Source organism: Aedes aegypti, chromosome 2 (assembly GCF_002204515.2).
Source record: "Aedes aegypti strain LVP_AGWG chromosome 2, AaegL5.0 Primary Assembly, whole genome shotgun sequence".
Lineage (NCBI taxonomy): Eukaryota > Metazoa > Arthropoda > Insecta > Diptera > Culicidae > Aedes > Aedes aegypti.
The window spans coordinates 250,732,947-250,755,069 of NC_035108.1; the positions used below are offsets into that span (position 1 = coordinate 250,732,947).

Genomic DNA, 22,123 nt, shown 5'->3' on the forward strand with positions numbered 1-22,123 from the left:
GAATGCGAAAATGGCAAAATGGCAATATGGCAAGATGAAAAACCGAATATAGTACAATACCTTACAATTCCACTAGAGTTTATATCCTTTGAGAGATACGCGTATTTCGACCTCAACTGTAAGGCCGTCTAAAAGTCTAGAAGTCGAGTCTAGTACAGGAAACTGAAGACTAGACCTATTCATATTTTCAAAATTGTCTGTAAATTCGTCAGTCAACCAATATTTGGATTTTTCATATTGAAATGAACTTCTGGTCAAAATTTCAGTTAATTCGGAGATAATTTAGGTGTGCTTCAAGTCAATTATGTGTTTTTGGGCTATTTTCAAGCTTTGAAAATTCATAACTACTGAACGGAACACCAAAAATTGTCGGAAATACCTCTACATAGTAGTTTATTCAATTGTACGAACTTTTGTCGAACACGAATTTATGATTGGAGAAAGTTTTAACATAGTTTGGTTGAGATTTGTGCTTCAAGGTTCTTGAAAATCACTATTTTTGGGGAGTTTTCTGCCTAAAAAACATACCTGTATGAAAATTTTGGATTTCAAATGTCTAGAACATGATGTCTATGCATATAAAAAACCCAATCACTATTAAAGTTACCTTTTATCTTACGAAAATAAATTGTAAAAAATAAGTAATTAGGAACCACATTTGTAAATTCGCTGTGGGTGAGCCAAGAACACCACCATGTGCTTCAAAGAATGTAAAAAATGAACACGTTAGCACTGCTTTTTCCTAGTCGATGATGATGATTGTTTTCAAATCGTTCTGAATAGTCAGTAAAATGCGATCATAACAATCATCACTCGGAAAGAAAAAGCAATGCTAACCAGTGCTGGAAAAGTTCGCATCACGAAGCAGCTCACGAGTGTATACCAACGCATAACAAACATCACAGACTCGGGATCTGCCTAGGTGTGAGTAAGCCCGCACCCGTCTGCTCGGGAGAACATGTCAAAAGAAGTAGCAACAAGCTCGCGAGCGTTTACTCGCGAGTAACCGAGCAAGGTGTGATTTATTATGGTTTTGACAGACAAATTAATTGTATAAACATCATATCGATAGTAAACTACTAGTTTGTAGTCAAAAGCCCTTGAAAACCATAAATCTCGGAGGGTAAGCAGCTTTTTTCCCAAAAGCACAATATGACTCTGAGCAGCTCCGAACACGTTCGCGAATCACTTTTTGCTTCAGTTACTCGGGACTCGACAGATGCGAGTAAGCCAGCGCGCTGACGCTCGGAAGCGTTTGGTTTTGTTTTTGTTCCAGTTCAGATGAAGCGTTCGCCACTTTCCATCACTGAATTGCTAACTTGTACAATTCAAGCCAAACTTTTCAATCCGACGTATCTGCAAAAATAAACAAATCGAGATTTGCTTTGCATGGGCTTGACAAACGCATAATCTACCTATTGTGTCTATAAAAGTATTCCTACATCCATTTTTTGATTTTTAGAAATAAATTAAAATTATGCCCTATGTGCACTTTACTCAGTGTTTTTAATTTGACTACATACACCCTTCGTTTGCAAAGCGACTCAACTGTCAACATTTTTCATGCTAGCACATACACCGTACATATGCTCATAGTAAAGCGACCTATATGTAGAATCAAAACATAAAATTTCGAACACCAGATACGTCATACTGTTTCCAAATCACTAAACATGTTGGAAATCGAGAGAATTGGATTTCCACAGTTGAGCGAGCTGACGGGTCGGCAAACTGATGTGGAACATCATCAGTATTCGGTTTAAGACAATATTTCTCACCAAATTTCGCACAAGAACTGTTCTCCTCCTGCTTTTGTTATTTACGGCTCCGTCCGGTGCTCCTCTTAGTCGAGTTGAAATTGGAAACATTCGGAAACTAATATTCGTTGTCGTTGAAAGTTGAAACTGACGAATTGACTAAGTTTAATAAGTTTTATGGGAATTTGCAAACCGGTGTATGTGCAACTTCAAAACAATACTGGTGTATATGACGTGACGGATGTGCAAAACGAACTGTCAAACCGACGCATCAAGCAAGGTGTATGTATCAATCAAGGTATGGTATCGACGAATCATCCATGGTGTATGTGAGCAGCACAAAGCAAAAGGGTTTATTCTCTAATTTTACCTGTTTTTCAATTAAATTCAAAACAAATCGGATTTGTTTAATAGTGGTTAGAAACAGTGTTCTTTTTTTCAACTTATAGTAGACATCGCAATAGAAAAAATGCAAAACATTTTAAACAGGATTTAAAATGCTTTACAATATTTTGCATCGCATTTTTCTCGAAACCATCCGAGTGTTAGATACGCCGATTTGAAAAATCATGCTTGAATTCATTCATTCGTCGGTACATGTGTCATACATGATAGAACTATCATCAGGTTGGGATGGGTTGTTCGATCTTTGGGCATTTTTCGTCATTTATTGCCTAAAGCAACATGTAATCTGTTAATGGTTAATGACTTCATAGATCTATTTTGTTTGATGCCCGTTGACTAGGGCCTGAAAAAATAATGTCAATGTGTGTTTTATACACCATACATATTTGGAAAACCGTGATTTCTGGGTACTGTGGAGAACAAATCTCGATCAAACAATATTTAAACTTCATTTAATCATATTGGGGTGTTCGACAAACTTTTATAGAATAGAATAAGCTTTCAATTGGTGGTAAGCAAGTGGTTTGATTTATGAGTTTTGAGTTATGATTTTTCAAACCTTAAAATAAGCCTAAAAACACATTTTTAACTTGAAGCATACTGAAATCATTATCAAATGAGCTGAAAATTTGACCAGACATTGTTCTTAGCATGAGAATTCAGAATATTACTTGACCGGAAGATTTCCCGACATGTTTTCAAATATGAACAGGTATTCACATTTATAGAACAGAGAATTACATTTTTTTATTTCTATTTTATTTGAAACCATGAAACTTGTTTGGTTATAAAGCATAAAACAGTTAGGAAAAAGCAGTCGACACCCCATCTCCCCTATCCTCTATGGAAAATTAGGCTACCAAATAAAATATATGGTTTGTCATAACATCCGAGACTCTTCCCAGGACCTTCTTCAGAGAGAATTCTCATAGATTTTACGATTAGTGTTGTCCTGCTGAACATTTTCAGAGTTTTCCTTTTCAGCGGAGTCTAAAAGAGTTTGGATAAGTTAATTTAATCAAAACATTCGTGTGTTATGCACTTATCGCAAATCTCATGAATTATTATGCTCGATATATTGAAGTAAAAATTTAAACCTCTACAGAAATAGAAGCAATAATTACTATAATTAGCGAAACTGGGAGGACGAGCGCATATTCAAGATTGGCTTAACAGATCAATAATTGGTATCACATAACAATATTGAAATGATTTAAAATCAATAATACTATTAGAAGATTTTCAACATTTACTCCATTCTTCACGAGCAGTAACTCATAGTACGCTAGCACCATTTCCGAAACCATTTCTTACATCTGGGACTGTTCGACTGAAATATTCAATAAAATTTAACAAAATACAGAACCATTAAATAACAAACAGGCAGAAAACTATTAGCAGTCGGAGAAAAAAAAAAGACAAGATTAACATTTTGTACGACAAACAGCTAAACATCAACAATGTATATAATCAATGATATACAGTCAACTCTCTCTAACTCCTTATTGAAGAGACCATCGAGTTACCGAAATACCGAACACATATTTTTAAATTTTTAAAATTTTGGCGAGATACATTCCAATTAGTAATATTAATGTGCAAAATAGTAAAATTTTCAAAACATTTATCTATTTGACAGTCTGAAAATGTTCAATATTTCTTCATCCTGAAATAAGCTGTGAACCTTCATTTTACTATAATAATAATTATACTATTCATATTCAGAAATTTGATCAACATTTGGAAGCCATTAATAAAAATAAATTATGAAAATATCGAGTTGGAGAGGTAAACTTGCATAGGAAACTGAAAGAGATTACATTGAGTTAGAGAAGTATCGACTTCATGGATCGAAGTATGCTACATTGAAGGGACCGTGCATTCCATCGAGTTGGGAAAAATATCGAGTGTGTACTACAATGTACTACAAATCAGCTTCATTGTGAAAAAAATCAGAAAAAATATATGTATTTAGTAACGCAATCAAGAATCATATATAGAACACTATTGACATATAAACTTATATACATAAACTGCAGTGATTGACAATACATTGAATGCCTCGGACCCAATCTATCTGTATCCATAACATATTGTTGTCTACATCTATGTCAATAGCCTGAATAACACAAAGTACACCGTGAACATCAAACGGATAACGTTTCGTTTCAGGTTTCTTTTCAGATAATCCATTATATTGAGCATTGTTAAACTTGAAGATACAAGTCAAAAAACGCACATTCGGTAATCCCAATCACTCAACGGAAAAGAAGAATCGCATATGCTGAAAAGCACAAACGTATCGAGGAAGCCATCCCAACATGGCGGATGCTGACTATTTTAGATTTAAACTTTATTAAACGTAGGGAGGGAATGTAGGATCTAAGCAATCTCTGATTTATATTGTATCTACCTGCGCAGAATAAAACGATCATTATTAGTTGACACTCAGACAGCAGTAGACGTCTCTACATTTTGTAAGACGGCCTTACAATTAAGGTCGAAATACGCGTATCTGTCAAAGGATACAAACTCTAGTGGAATTAAATGGTATAGTACTACATTCGTTTTTTCATCTACTTCTCAATCAAGTATCACAAGTCACAAAAACGCCGAAATTCGATACATCAGTCATCTGAAATGCTTGATCTGTTCAGAGGATTGTGAGCTGCATTATGTGAAAGAGGATGTCTATTAAAATAAAGTATTGTAGAGTCCAGATATTGAAAACATTTCAAAACAGTTTTGTACGAATTTTATAGGCTAAATACATTTAACTACAAAACTATGAAACAATATTAGGAAAAATACGGGAGTAATTTTGAAGGTAATGCTATTTAATTGAAATCATAACACAGACAAAAGCTTTTGAAAATTTTATCTGGATTTCTGAAATTATTAATGGAAGAAGTCTCTTTTTGAAAATAAGTGGGGTGTGAAGGGTTTATCTTTTCTTCTTTTTCCAAGTTACTAAACTCATTCAATTTAAGCGGTAATATACACACTTAAAAAAAATTACGGATTACGGTGAAATTTCACCGTAATCTCAACAGCTGAAGGTTCGGTGAAAAATCACCGAACAATCTGTAAAATCGTTGCACAAAATCATAAAGGAAAACAAGAAAATGGTTCAACCGGGAATCGAACTCCCGACCTGCCGATCAGGAAGGCTTGCTACCACTAAGCCAGCTTACACTGCTTGTAAGTGGTGTGCAAAAACTGAAACAAAAGGAAGCTCATGCCTGCCAGAGCGGCTGTCACACGATTTCACAGAAGTTCGGTGAAAATAATGCTTTTACCGAACTGTTCGTTAGTATTTCACAGGGTTACAGTAAAATGGTTTGTTTCGCGGATTTTTGCGGTAAAATAGTAGATTTCACCGATTTTCTCCGGTAAAATAGCTGATTTCACGGATTTTGTCGGTAGAATAGTAGATTTCACAGGAAAATCTGTATTTTTACTGTTTACAGTTCAATTTCGGTGATTTATTTCACAGGAAACTGCGATTTATTTAAAGTGTGTATAAAACTCATTCGATCACACTGGTAGAATGTTCGGAAATATGATTGATTCTTGTATTTGGAAATGGTTATGAAGCCATTAATCTCACCCTAACTTATTTGTTAAAAAAAATCATAAATCACAAACCATAAGTGATAGAAATTTGAGATCTTCGGCAAAGTTTTTTTTTTGTCAGTGGCGATAGGGGTAGTACTGGGACTTTTAATCTGCCCTAAGCTCCTGCCCAACATTTGTTTTATAAGCCTCTATTACATTCATCACAGAGAGGTTCCTAAGCAATGTTGCTCAAATGGTCACTGTGTACCCTAGCAGCAATCAATCCTTGCCGTAGTTTTGCAGTCTAGTATCCAGACTACAATAAAACTATGATAAAACTTGAAATGCTACTAAAGTGGTTGAAGTGAAGAACGAAATAGTTTTATTGAAAGGTCCTCATTCCCCATTTCATTTCATCAGTCACTGTCACATAATTACCACACTTTTGCCGTCGTCACTTTTGCTTTTAACACTATCACTAATATCACCGATTATCACTCATTAACTTTCATTAACTCCCGATCGAAGATATTTACGAGTCGGCTGACGTCCAACTTTGGAAAAACAATTAAAAGGGAAAAGGACGGGATTTCAATTTACGGGAAACATAAGAACGAAACGACAACGCAAAACCAACTCGCTAAGTTCTCATCACTGCCGACCTGACTAATCATCGTTCTAACACGTGGAAAAATAGGGAGCATCAACGGTTGTTTCGGGGTGCGCAAAATCAAGAGATTTTCAACTCAATGCATTTGTATTGCATGATTTGGCGAAAGTTAACAATGCGTCACATATTATTGTAAAACATAAGTGTTGGAACTGGAAACAAGGGTAAAATGCCCTTTTATGGACAGTAGAAAAGGAATTAGGAATGGATCAATAAATAAAACCTAAAGGGGGTTTTCAGATAGTTTACTCTTTTCAGATACCCTGCTGTGACCATTCAACTATAATCATTGTGCTTGTTTTGGAAGTATATTTCATCTCTAAATAAGTTGCTGCTCAAGTTTCATGGTTTTTGGAGATTTTTTTGTTATACTACATTGTAGTAACTGAGACATGAACTGTTTTCGCTCCTCACCAAGTTTTTCATCCGTTTTTGTCTGCTGAAAAATGAAATTTACAAACCTTGATGTTTTATGAGTTTTATCCTTATAAGCGGTTTCTTCACCACCGCTTAGGCCTTAAACCTGGTCTGGTTTAATCGTATCGGTAAACGTGGTTTACGGCTTAAGCGAAGATGAAGAAATCGGCCCTTAGTGTTTTTCATTTTCATTTCATTTTCATTTCATTTTCATTTTGCAGCATTTGGTGGGGCAATGAGAGCGCAAGTCAGTCCAAAGCCGGGGGAAGGGATAGGTAATGGCCGTAATAGTCTATGCGGACCACTTGAACACCATCGGAAGGGATAAGAAGGGTTGGGGTAGGGTATAGGGAATTGGAGAAGACTTGACACAGTAATGCGATTAATGCTGCAAAATGTAAATGTGCTGAAAGCAATTAAATTTGAGTTTTGAAGTTTGATTTGACTTATTAAAATTCCAGATAGATCGGCCATTGTATAAGTAAGAAAGAGTATGCTGATCGCTTTCTAGAAATTTTATAAACAACAAAATAATAACAATATGAGAGTGATGCTAAGGGCTGCTGATGGCACGATGCGACGCTTTAGGATATTTTGATACTGATTGAACATTACTATAAAGAGCGCAAATCAATCGATGGTGATAACTTTACAAACTTTATCTGTTTTTGCACTGATTGACGATGCTGATTTATATAAAAATATTTGATATTATTAGTTCATTTGTTTGTGTGATCTATTAGTTAATAATGGAAAAATTTTACATACCCTTGATGATGATACTTCCCTGACCAGAAATATTCTATTTTGAGCATCCTTTTCGAAGCTATTCTATCCAGGTATCCATGTACTGCTTTCAATCCTGAAATTATTCTTATTGTGCATGCTCATGCATTATATTAGTGATGCTCATAGTCATGCAACAGATAAGAAGGAGAGAAAAAGAGAATATAGGAACAGTGATTAGTAATGAGTTAATTATGTAGTTTTGTTAGAATTATAAACAATTAAACAGTAGTAATGAATAGCTTACAAAAACTTTGCAGCATAGCTGAGCCTTTCGGATCGTAAGACCGATGTATGAAAATAATTTGTTTCGAAATTGTCCGCGTGGTCTTCTAGTGCCCCTATTAGATAAGAATCAGTCATAGACATACATACCGAATGCTCGCCATGACCCTATGACCAACATTTGTATATGTATAGCCTTAGCTGATGTGGCTTTTCTAATAGGTAGTTCTTTCACTCATTAATTGTCTTCAAAACCTTGACAAGTATAGAAAATTGATTTTATTTCATTTATTGCTACATTAAAGCTACATTGTACTTATTAAATATTAGGTATTATTGTATGTTTTTACCACTATTGATATTATCAAGGCCAGAATTCCCAGTGAGTGAAGAATTTTTTAGTACTAGAACACCATAGAAGATCGCTAAACATTACCTAATCATGGAACGGCTTTTTGCTCTATTATTTCAAGCAGATGCTATTGATCTCCCTTTGCTCCTATCCGCAACCCGGTGCACGCGCCCTGTTGGTTTTCGAAAACCTCGTAGAAGATTACAAACCGTCAATGGCATTCCCAATTACTACCCCACATTGCACATTCAAGGGTCTGATTGTGCTCCTAACCCACCCTCAGTCTGTAATCTTCTCGCCAGTTTGAAATTATATTTTCCCGAAGTGAAAGTAATTTTGATGAGTGATAGCGTAGTGCAGCCCAACTGCATAGTACAGTAGTTTAACCAGAATCTTTAGGTCAGAAGATAAAATCTAAATTTTGTAATAAAGAGGTTGCCATTGCTTTGAAATTCACCCAACATCTAATCAAAACTACTAACAACAGCGATCAATCATCAAAATTCATCGCTCCCTGGAAAATATAATTCCAAGCCCAGGGAAGAAATCGGCCCTTAGTGCTTTCGAATGAAAATGGCGAATCCAAAAATAAATGGCAGAAATCTACATTATTTGGTAGTGATCCATAACCGTGGTAAACAATCATTTCCTGACCCATATTATGGATCACTAGTTAGAACTGCTAATACTCAATATTCATAATCAACTATAAAGAAAAATGTTTTCCTAAGATGAATTCATACTAAATATAAGCGATCGAGCATTTTTTTATACTATAACATTTGAATTTTACCACTCGTGGGAGCTTATGAATGCTGACGGCACTTCTTACAGAAAACGACCATATAATGATAGCTGTGTGGTACCAACTAAACTTTTGTCAAAAACATCGTTATTTAGCGGTTGAATGTTGTGCTTAACATTACAAATGGTAGAAGACAAATAGTATGACTTGGCATAAATGCGTTTTACGCCAACATTTATGTTTTGAGCAAGTTATCCGATGTTGAACGCCAAAATGATCCGTAACTGTGTGGGCATGGTATTTTTAAACCTTTACTAGGATACTGGAGTTGAACATCCATTATAGAGAACAATAATCAATTAATTTATCTTTTGATTGATCTGACAGTCAATACTAGTAAATCACATGTCGCACAGACCTTGATACTAATATGTCGTAACAAACAAAGCAAAACACTCTCTATCTTCTAGAAAAGTACTCACGATAACAAATCCATCCTTGGAACAGGTAGCAAACATTTTCCCATTATGGGAAAAGCTAACGTGTAACACCTGATGCGAGTGATTGGTTAACACATCCGTCATCACCATCGGAACATTATCGGTCAGTCGTTTGAATTCCGTCCGCCAAGACTCCGCTCCTGAAACGAAGAGCAGTACAATAGTAAAGCAACATAAGACATAGAAAACTAAACTTAACATAATCATTTATAAACAATAATTTATTACACAACGCATGTTTATGATAGTTTGACTCATACATGCAGCGATGCATTCGAAATGTTGAAAGCTTGCTAGACTAGATGCAATCATCGCTGGTGAACGAGACGTATATGCGCCAGAGGTTTATAGGTTATTTATTAGGCGTATCGATTATAGCTTTTTTCACTGGTTATTTGTTATTACAATTTAATTGAAAATGATAATACATAAACTATAGGTAATGTTTGTATTGAATGTTTATACAGTCATCTCTCCCGTACTCGATATGAGTTATGACAACAAAAAACAAAAAAGTTATGACATTTTAAATATTTCACAAATTTGACACTTAGTGAAAAAAAATTTTTTTTTCATTGTTAATTTTTTTTAGGACCGCAGTTTGTTGCTGAATTTTTTGTTAAGGGTACCACATGAGGTTAACAAGTTGTTTTCATGATATTTTATTTAATTATTCATAGAGTAAGGTGGGGCAAAAGTTCGACCTTAGTGGTATAATCAAAATTTTCAGGAAAATAATAGCAGATGAAACAAAACAAATACCATACAGCGAACCTTCGACATATTGGCTATAACTTTGCTGAACAAACTTGTGTCAAAATATTTATCCATTTTTAGTTATAACAGTTTCAAAATTGATTGTCTTTAACGAACTTTTGCCCCACCGGTGGGGCAAAAGTTCGAATCTAGTGTGGGTCAAAAGTTCGTTGGCTAAAACACAAAATATCAATTCTTTTATGCCAGGCATACTTTAAACCAGCCGTAAACTTATGTTTGCCGAAAAATACACACTAAATTTTCATCAAAAAATGCCCAAAACAGGGTTAATTGTAATACACCCAAAAAAATAGCAGTTTTTCGCAAAACTCAGTGAAAATGTAAAATTTTTGTGACATTTTTCGCACGATCAGGCAAATTTCGCTAAATTTGAAGATAATATGTAGATTTCAGGAAATTTGAAAAATTTTCCGTGGGTTTATACATGGGTCGAACTTTTGCCCCGCAGATTCGAACTTTTGCCCCGCTATGGGCCAAAAATTGATTCCAACTATTTATGGAAAAACTAATACACGTCAAAGCATCCTTATGATAGGCCTAGAAACGCCCTTACATAAAATATTGAAAAATATTTTCTCTTCATTTGGTTCCATGCATCGAAAGTTTGACCGAGTATTACAATATTTACGTCGAAAAACAATAAATTGCCATAACTTTTCCAAATCTCAATCGATTTTTATGATATTTGGAGTGAAAGTCTCTTACTTGAATAGCATTCGAACCACCATGACATTTCTAAGTTTTGATTTGATTTGAGCTAGAAATCTTAAAAAGAAACTCTTGCCCCACTCGAACTTTTGCCCCACTTTACTCTAACTATTATAGCATCTATTAGAAAGTTAGACGCGATCCAGTGTTGTGATCTAAAGTCTTGATAGTGTCATATTTTTTATTGTACGTAACTGAAGAAAAATTCTCTCAATAGTGTTAAAACCTTTTGATAAAAGAAACCTATAAGAAATCTAATATTGAAGACAAAAAAAGTTTTCTATACAGGTATACGACTAGTTTACCTGCAAAAAGTTTACCTCGTAGAGAACAAGGCGGGTCTATACCCAGGTGATCTAGTATACGTAAAGCAGGTCGGTTTTCTCGGCGCTGGTTTTCTCCACAAAGTTAAAATCTGATTACACCTGGGTATAGACCCGCCTTGGTAGAGAATAGACTTTGTTAATCATATTTGGGAGAAAGCGAGTAACTTCAACAACATCAAAAACATGATAGGTACATACCATGGACATACTCACGAAAAAGCTAAAAATATACTACCACTAGGTTATAAAAGATTTAATTGTAAAATTTTTCTTCAGTCAAGCAAACGACACCAAACTAGTCAGTAAAAACTTAAAAGTGATTTTGTTTATTAAAATCTAACGAGCAACATGAGTAGTCGCTTTCTCAACTGTTGCAGGCCGTTTGCAGAAAAAAAGTGTTCGAAAGAGCTACGAAATCTCACCGAAAGCACCATGAAAGCGGCTGGTTATGCTCCAATGTCTACATTGAATACAAATTTACGCATTTGTACGTCCTGCTGTTTAAACGTTGACAAACGGGCAATCTGTACATCATCGGTGGATCAGGTTGCAGGAAGTTCGAAAACAACAACAACTGAGGAATTACTAGATGCACCGACAACAACTGAGGAGTTACCAGAAGTACCAAGTGCAGATAGTCTTGCCACGGTACCATCAGCGACATCTGTTTCAACAAATCAATCAGAAGATGAGTGCATCCAGAAGGTCAACATCGAACGCTTCAACGAAGGGATAGCTGGAATAAAAGTGACTCCGATTAAATGGACGAAGATGGGTTACGTCAATTATCCCGAGAAAAAATACCGTGAAATCAACGAAGTTGTACGAAGAAACCTCTTCAAATTAGGACCTGAGGATGTGGAAAATACAGACTACGATGAGGTAATTATGAATATGAAGGAAAGGTTCTCGAATCTAGCCACGACAAGGAAAGAAAAATTATAGATTTTGTCGATGCTGCCAAGCTCGTGGTCTATTCAAGACGCCATTGATGAGTTCAAAACCAATAGAAATACAGCAAAAGAGGCAAAACAATTCAAAAATAACTGTCTTGCAACCAAAAATGCTAGGTCGAGTACTTCATTAACAGATGAGACAAAAGAAAAAATAATTCAATATTTTGAAGACGATGAAGTAAGTAGAGCTATGCCTGGCCAAAATGATTATGTATCTGTAAAAAAAGATGGAAAGCGTCAAGCAATCCAAAAACGATTAATGATGACTACTTTGAAAGAAGCGTATACACGCTTCAAGGAAATTAACGAAAATATTAAGGTAGGTTTTTCCTCATTTGCAAGCCTTCGTCCAAGGCAATGCAAGCTTCTATCCAATTCAGGAACACATAATGTTTGTGTGTGCCCAACACACGAAAATATTAACCTAATCTTACAAAGTTTGAAAAGAATCAATTTATCAAAGGATATTAAAATGTTAACTGGTAGTCTTTTGTGTGAAAATACAACATCAAATTGCTATCTACGATCTTGTTCGGATTGTCCAGATTCTTCATCATTGGAAAATACTTTATTCGCTGAGTTTGAAGAAAATTATATTGATCAGTTATCATTTGAGCAATGGGTGACCACGGATAGGTGTGACCTAGAAACTATTGTAAAACCTGTAGATGAGTTTGTGTCATTTTTTTACTTGAAATTAGAAAGTTTAATTCCTCACGACTTTATTAAAACAGAGCAATCCCGCTTTTTAAAAAATACGAAAAATACATTACAAGATGGTGAATTTTTAGTCATTTGTGATTTTTCTGAAAACTATAGCTTTGTATTGCAAGATGAAGTGCAGTCCCATCACTGGAACGTACAACAAGCTACAATTCATCCATTCGTTATTTATTTCAATGGAAGTACGCAAATTGAACATTTTAGTTTTATTGTAATTTCCGAAGATTTAAGACACGACTCAGTATCTGTAAATTTGTTCATTGCCAAAATGATTAACTTTTTACGCGTTGATAAGGATAAAGAAATCAGAAAGATATATTTCATGTCTGATGGAGCAGCATCGCAGTACAAAAACCGTAAGAATTTTTCGAGCCTATGTCAATTTAAATCAAAGTACGGAATTGATGCAGAATGGCATTTCTTTGCTACGTCACATGGCAAAGGTCCTTGTGATGCTATTGGAGGAACCATAAAGCGCATGGCCACAAGAGCAAGTTTAGCCAAAGAACGTGAGCATCCAATTAAAACTGCAAAAGAACTATTTGATTGGGCGAATCGCAGAAAAGAAGATTTAACAAAATTATCATTTTGTTTTACTACTACTGAAGAGTACGAATTAACGGCATCAGAGCTCAGCGAGCAATATAATAACGCGAAAACGATCCAAGGTTCCTTGGTTGTCAAATTTGACATAATCCATAATCCAAATATTCTATCAGAAAATTTTAAAGAAAGTTTATCAAAAATTGATTCAATGATTGTAACATAATTTTCTCTGAAACTTATGTAAATTTCTCGTTCAGAACATCTTCTAAAATTTCACCATTATTTTCTCCAGGAATTTCCAAGGATTTTTAACAAAATTATCATTAAGAATTTGTTTAAGATCTCAATCAGAAATTTCTCCAAGAAGCGCTCCAGAAATTCCATCAAAGGTTCCTTCAAGAACTTAAATCTTCCATAAATTGTTTGAGTTATTCCCAAAGAAAGCCTTCAAAAAATGTCCAGTCATTTTTCCAGAGATGTTTCCAGAAAAATCCCAAGGATTTTTAATTGGCGAATTGATTAAATTTTAAAAAGAAACACAGTATTTATTCCCTTTTCTTTATAATAATTTTATAACGACGAAAAACGTTGTTTAGTATTGAATTTCAGTGGTTTCCATTTAATTTTATGCTTCTCTCGGGAGTCCCGGGATTCCCGGGATGTTAGAATTTATACTCGGTAAGCGGGAAATCCCGGATTTTTTGTCTCGGGATGTCCCGGGATGGATACTCTAGCTGGTGTGAAACCTTGAATGATCGTGTCAAGAATCCGTGAAGATTTTATATGAGAAATTACTCGAAAAATTATATGGAAGAACTGCAGGAATAATTTAATGAAATGCTGGAGAAATTCCTAGACGAATTTGAAGAAGAATTATACGTCGAAAATATTTAGGAATTCCGAAAAGCGTATTCAATATATTTTCTTAAATATTCACTGAAGGATTTTTTGTGACACTCCTGCTTATCGCACGAGTTGAGGAAATGCGTCCTAGAGCGATACTGGATACGCTCCAGCTTCAGGATGTGTGTTTTCACGGCGGATTGAAAGCAAAAGCTACCGTATTCGAGAACCGACAGAATCGTTGCCCCACCATGGTCCAGTGAGTGTAGAGTCGAATCAGACTCCTAGATACATATGTGAAATACCCTGAGCAAGCTACCCATGAATTGGAGCTTCACCTTTGCAGGGTCATGCTTCATTGAAAAGACAATCAACTTCAGTTTTCTCCGGAGAGAATTCGATACCCAAGTACAAAAATTGTCTAAAATCAAAAGCCCCCTAACATTAAAACATACCGAGCTTTTAATCCTTTTGAGCATAGGCCAGTTGGATTTCTGTCGAAAGTAGCGTAAGACAGTCGTTCGTTCCTATGCCTCTGCGGCAATCAAATTGCGTGTCTGAGAGAAAATTGTTCGATTCACCTTATTTGCCAAGCCTATGAAGAATCATCTTCTCTAACAGCAAATTTACAGATGCATGTTGTCAAATTCAAGCCAAACTTTTCAATCCGACGTATCTGCAAAAATAAACAAATCGAGATTTGCTTTGCATGGGCTTGACAAACGCATAATCTACCTATTGTGTCTATAAAAGTATTCCTACATCCATTTTTTGATTTTTAGAAATAAATTAAAATTATGCCCTATGTGCACTTTACTCAGTGTTTTTAATTTGACTACATACACCCTTCGTTTGCAAAGCGACTCAACTGTCAACATTTTTCATGCTAGCACATACACCGTACATATGCTCATAGTAAAGCGACCTATATGTAGAATCAAAACATAAAATTTCGAACACCAGATACGTCATACTGTTTCCAAATCACTAAACATGTTGGAAATCGAGAGAATTGGATTTCCACAGTTGAGCGAGCTGACGGGTCGGCAAACTGATGTGGAACATCATCAGTATTCGGTTTAAGACAATATTTCTCACCAAATTTCGCACAAGAACTGTTCTCCTCCTGCTTTTGTTATTTACGGCTCCGTCCGGTGCTCCTCTTAGTCGAGTTGAAATTGGAAACATTCGGAAACTAATATTCGTTGTCGTTGAAAGTTGAAACTGACGAATTGACTAAGTTTAATAAGTTTTATGGGAATTTGCAAACCGGTGTATGTGCAACTTCAAAACAATACTGGTGTATATGACGTGACGGATGTGCAAAACGAACTGTCAAACCGACGCATCAAGCAAGGTGTATGTATCAATCAAGGTATGGTATCGACGAATCATCCATGGTGTATGTGAGCAGCACAAAGCAAAAGGGTTTATTCTCTAATTTTACCTGTTTTTCAATTAAATTCAAAACAAATCGGATTTGTTTAATAGTGGTTAGAAACAGTGTTCTTTTTTTCAACTTATAGTAGACATCGCAATAGAAAAAATGCAAAACATTTTAAACAGGATTTAAAATGCTTTACAATATTTTGCATCGCATTTTTCTCGAAACCATCCGAGTGTTAGATACGCCGATTTGAAAAATCATGCTTGAATTGTTATAGTATTAGGATTTTTAACAACTTTTTATCTTATTACAATTACAAATCTTATCTTCTCAAATGCTTTTTTTACATAGGGTGGCTGATCCAGTGGTAGTGTGTGTCCCAATAACAGTGGTAGTGCGGTTTAAGGCGTGTTATAGGCAATTTATATTTTTATGTGTATTTTTCTAACATGGCCCTTGTTGATATAATATGAATGTGTATATAACTTTGCACCAGTAATAGTGGGCGTTCCTATAATAGTGAGTCTCAATGGGAAATCAATGTAAACCACTATTATATGAACACAAGTTAGCAAATACCACTATTACTGGAACATGTAGTAGACATTAGTTACAGTTCAAATACATCTATATACAGTTGTGTTCAGAATAATAGTAGTGAAATCCGATTTTCATACAAAATGCTCAACTTTGACATGATGTAACTTTGTTTCTATAAATCGACATAAAATGTTGGCAAAGAACCTCAATTTTATTATCACAAAATTTTGAAAATTTTCACAGTACCGGTTTCACCCGGTGAAATCGCTCAAAATAATGGTAGTTTTAATATTTCAAATATCTGCCGTAATTTGAGTTTTTGATTTTTTCTTCATTCATCGTTTCAACAATTTCCACCCAAGCTATAAATGTATAAACAAGCCATTTTTTTACAAACTTGTTTTCGAACAAAATATTACTAAAGAAAAACTATTTTGAGCGATTTCACATGGTGCATACATTTTTAGCCGGTACTGTACATAATTTAAAATTTTGTGATAATGGAATTGAGGATATTTGTAGTTCTCTGCCAAAATTTCAAGTCGTTTGCTCATAGGGAACATAGTTACAGCATGCCAAAATTGAGCATTTTGTTTGAAAAACGGCTTTCACTACTTATTCTGAACACAACTTTACAACTCTAAGAAAAGGTACATTTTGCCAGGAAAATAGACGTTAACAACAAACTGTAGCAAAGCATAGTAGTAATACTATATTGAAACTAATAGAAAATACTAATTGAGCAAAAAACTTAGTTGAATAAACAGAAAATATAAATGCTCCGCTAGAGACAGTCTGTAAACCTCTGCCTGTGCGCAATAAACACGATACCAGCGGAAAGTGAGTTCAGCTTTTACACATGAATGGCAAGACGCAATTATGTCACCATCATCATACAGCACTCAATACCCTGCTGCCCGATTTGCTTAATACCCAAAATAGGCCTCACCTGGCTTCAGTCCAATATTGGTGTCCACATTGAATTCCCTCTGAAAGTACTTTCGCCATATGTAGTCATCACGGCTCAGCTTGTTCCATCGTTTGCAGGTTTGGCCCGCATTCAGCATATCCCGGGGGTCCAGGTAGAGGAAGATCTTCGTAAACATCGGTTCCGGAATGAACACCCAGGGAGAATTTTCACAGTAATCTTCTTCCTGGTCTTCGGCCACAAGGCTGCTGGTGCTACTCCCCGATCGAGAACGACCTTCCGGAGGTTCATTCCTGGACCCCTCTATTCTGAATTCCATGGCAGTTGTTGAGGGTCCTGCTGCTGGTGTTTCATCGGACATTTTTCTTTCCATTCGATTACTCACCCTTTGGCGAGATTTCGCAATCGATTACCCTGGCTGCAAAGTCTGCAATATTCAGAGATGCTGACCGAGGGATTGATCCATGCAACACTAATTGGTACAAGCAAAAATAGCAGATCGTAAACCCAAAACAATCGCGTTTATTCGAATTCCTTAATTTATTTTGTTACTGCAGCCAATACCGATATTCTGCCACTGTTTTGCACTGATTCGTTTTTCACTCTCCGTAGTCTGTCTTGAACTAACTGCGCGATATTTTTGTCCACCCGCTGCTCACGAGTCACGACGATGCGAAAAGCGAATAACCGAGAGATGGAGAATGTAAATAAAAATAAACACATCCATTTCGGCTCGCACCCAAACAAACACAAGCAAATGAAACACAAACACATTCAGTGCACGCGTACTCTGACAGCTGATTGCTTAGAAAGGGCGTGACGTCATGGATTGGTTCGAAAAAGGTTTCAAATGGAGCACAAGCCTACACGATACTAGAGATGGCCAAAACTAGCGTAAAAATTCGATGTAAATATTTTTCACCACATTTCCAAATCCTATTTTTCAATATTCAAATCAATCAATGTGATTTCTTGCTCTTCGAGTGATGATTTACTCTACAACAGACAAACAGACTTCACACTCTCATCATTTTTCATTGAACACTTTTTTAACGGTCGATTCAAATATATTGCAGTTGGTCAATCCACCACCCGCTGCGCCCGCATCGTTTTTGTTCGCGTTTGACGTTTACACACTACCGCCATCTGTTGATCCATCGGCCAAACACAACGATTTTAGCATTGGGCGTACATGTTTTCTCGACTATGATTTTGATCGCGATTTGTTCTAAGTGGTACGTCTGTTTCTCTGTGCTACTACTATTAGTTATTGGGGCTCTGCACTGTTTTGATTTCACATGAGATTTTGGCGTTTACTGGCCTTATTGTTTACTAATTTCATGAAGGATAAAAAAGAGAGAGACAGATTTTTGTGCAGAGCCCCATTTTGTGAAAGAGCAAAAGAGAGAGAAAGATTTTTGTGCAGAGGCCAATACACAAATCGAGAGGGATTCGCGATAAGGGCCTATCTGACAAATCAATAACAATGAGAAAATAACCAATGAAATTATCATGTGCAATTTTTAATCCCAATTGGAGAAAATATACTCAACCTTAAACCACAGACAAACAGACGTCACATTCATCGAAGTCCATCGACACCCTTTTTCCATCTGTTTGGCTGTGGACCTACATTGATCGAAAGCACAAATGACGTTTTCATTCTTAGGAAATCGCTTGAATTAATCTGGTATCCTCAACAGGTTATTTAGTTTGTTCGGCAGTCTGTAAAAGAGTACACTTGAGCTCGTTTTGTTAAAAAAGAATAGTATACAAATTTTTAGGCGAAAAAGAGTGCTATTCTTCTGACTATAGTGGTTATCACGCCCAATGGTATGGGTGCCCTAGTGTAGATATAGTTGTGAACCTTAGAGGAAAACAATATGCACTCAGTCTCGAAAAACACCCAGAACCCGGGTGTAAATTTTTCAAATTGGGTAATATGTCCATATGCATTTTGATGAGTTTGGAAAGCGTGTGCAAGTTCCTTTGAGGAAAACAAAAACAAACTGTGTATGACGAGCGTATGCTAGGCTACGTGTGTTGAAATGTCACTAAGCTCTATTAAGGCCCAAACGCAATGATAGTGGAACGGCAATGGAAAGCGGAACCGGTTCGCCAGCATGAATCACACCATCTCGACTTATCTGTTAACGAATGAAAGTAAATCAACACTGAGTCGACAAGCATGTTATAGTGGTTATCACGCCCAATGGTATGGGTTCCCTTGTGTAGATGTGGTTGTGAACCTTAGAGGAAAACAATATGCACTCTGTCTCGAGAAATACCTAGAATACGGGTGTAAATTTTTCAAATGGATCATTGAAGGTAGTTTTTGCCAGTGCTCACCGCATCAAAACAAATGCGCCACTGTTTATGGGATTTAACATTGTGACAGCATTGCTGTTCTGTCAAACACACAAGGCTACGGTGGCGCTATCTATGCTTTCCATAGCGACCATTTTGGTTATTTTAATGATCCATTGGGTAATATTTCCATATGCATTTTGATGAGTCTGAAAAGTGTGTGTAAGTTTATTTGAGGAAAACAAAAACAAACTGTGTATGACGAGCGTATGCTAGTCTTCGTGAGTCCAAATGTCACTAAGCTCTATAGTTCATGCTGGCGAATCGGCTCCGCTTTCCGTTGTCGTTCCATTATCATTACATGTGGGCCTTTAGAGTTAAAAAAATAAAAAGAGGATAAGCTATTTTACGAGACGTTCCAATGACGTTTTCTGGCGGGCCGCTCATTGTTATTGTTTTAATAACTAGGATCACATGTCATGGCGCTAGCCATATTTTTGTTGGTGATGACGTTCACATCTCTTTCTGGGTATGTTTCTAATCGATTACATGGTTGATGTTACCAGCAGACGTAAGAAGTTCTTCTCTGAATGCTGATTTTAATTTTATTTGAGAAAGTTGAAAAGCTCGTTGCATGCCATTATTAAATGAGATCCTTCCAGATGTGGCGCACGAAAAACGTAAATAAATGGACCCGCCGTCAAGTTTCAAAGCTGGTAAACAAACTAAAACCATATGTTTTGAAACGTCTCATAAAATGGCTTATTGACAAAAAAGTTTATGATAAACATAAACAAATTAACAATAGGTGGTTCGGTTCGCATGGAAAGTCCACAAATGTTTTAGTTCATGATTTTTTTTTTTTTTTTTTTGAAAATCAATAAAGCAGAAGTAGACTGTCATTTTGGTATCGAAATTTTGATAAAATTTCACGAGGACACTTTACGCACAGTTATTTTGTTCATGATTCGATGACGATCGCTATCGATTTTCGTTATATGAATGTCTTTAAAGCTCGATATGAAGAAATGTGGATTTAAGATATAGTTGACCGGGTATTGTTATTTTACAATATACTGTGTATTTCTTTAACCACTGGACTGCGAAGGGCGGCCTCATAAGTGCGAGGCGAAAGTGTGAATGAAAAGCGGGATTGCATCGAATCACGTTGGTGTCTTCAGAGCACTTATTCTCTGATTTACAAAGAATAAATCCCCCGATGACACCTACCCGATTTGATGCCATCGCGCACTTTTATTGGCATTTCCGCTCTTGTAAAAACTTCTGCGATAGTCCAGTGGTGAAAGAAATGCGCAATACTATATTGTATTTCCAATGTTTTGAATAGTACTGCTACAACACGTTATATTGTTTATGTATATAGTAGTTGTTATTCGGAAATGTATAAATCAAGCATCCCAAGTAACCAGTAAGCACGATAATGCGGCACGGTAACAGCACAGACAAACAGACGTCACACGATCATCATTGTCCATCGACCACCTTTTTAACGATCGATTCAAAAATATGATAAGTGGCCAATTCACCACCCGCAGCGCTCGCATCGTTTTTGTTCGTGTTTGACGTTTACACACTATCGCCATCTATTGACCTGTCGGCCAAACACACCAATTTTAGCATTGGGCGTTCATGTCCTCGTGACTATGATTTTGATCGAGATTTGTTCTAAGTGTTACGTCTGTTTGTCTGTGGTAACAGCATTATATGCGCATGTAGGGTAATCATTTGATGCATGTCAGTTTTATATACGCATATAATGCTATTATAAGGCCAGAAAAGGCGAAATAGCGTGCCATTATAGTGCCAAGATATAACCGTGCTTCTCTGCACCACTAATGCTGATATAAGACCACGTAAGAAACGTCAGTTGTTTTCGCCAGGTTTTTAGGGCGAATATTTTGTGCTTTCGCGTACGCAGCCAGAGAGCTTTCGCGTAAATAAATGAATGAATGAAAACGGAAACCTCTAATGGTATGCAAAAATTGTAATAAAATGATACAGATAGTACTTCTCCGTATTAGACATATTCGTTTTGGTAGATTTCATCCTTTTGAGGACTTGCAATTTCCACATTTTGATCCTCGTTTTATGATGATGAAATTCCTCATTTTGCGTCTCGAACCTGCAACACCCGTATTGTTGAGTTGTTGTCCTACTCCTTTGCTCATATGGCCACATAAGATGAATAGTATTGGAAAGAAAAGTGACCAATTTAAACCATCACTTTTCCCCGTCATAAAACCTGCAATTGTAGTAGTGAGAAGATTTATGTTTGACTCCCGCTTACCACTATATGTAAACACAAGGCACGTGGTATATCTGTCAAAACACTGGATGGCATTTAAACATGCCCTGTATTCGAATATAAAGCCAATATAGTGCTTATTTAATGCCTGTATGCATCAGGCTTAGAAGCATTAATGATGCTGTAATAGGGTTTCTATGCAGCGGAAGTGCTGTTACAAGGTGTGTAAGCATTTGTGGTGCTATTATAATGCATGTAGGCATCTATGATGCTGATTAAGGGCTTATTATTAGTGCTTATGGTTACTTGGGTGTGCTGATGAAAAAAATCCGTACATACTTGCATCTTGTCACCTTTATTCACAGAAGAGAGGATTGATGAACACGCTAAGCCAGCTGCAA

The 22,123-nt window shown here is 36.2% G+C and overlaps 1 protein-coding gene across 4 annotated transcripts in view; it reads right to left on the reverse strand.

Annotated features, from left to right (window-relative positions):
- The window catches only part of LOC5569500 (F-box/WD repeat-containing protein 5), a 29,022-nt gene extending 11,177 nt beyond the window's left edge, over positions 1–17,845 (reverse strand). For 2 of the 4 annotated variants that reach the window (XM_021844786.1, XM_021844784.1), the window contains exons 1-2: positions 17,171–17,844; positions 9,398–9,555 (exon numbers count right to left, since the gene is read on the reverse strand). In XM_021844786.1, the coding sequence (XP_021700478.1) occupies positions 9,398–9,555; positions 17,171–17,522 (510 nt within the window). In that variant the 5' untranslated portion in view covers positions 17,523–17,844. Of the gene's footprint in view, positions 1–9,397; positions 9,556–17,170 lie in introns of all 4 variants that reach the window. The other 2 variants (XM_021844785.1, XM_021844788.1) reach the window with 2 other exon arrangements.
- Between the last annotated feature and the right edge of the window lie 4,278 nt (positions 17,846–22,123).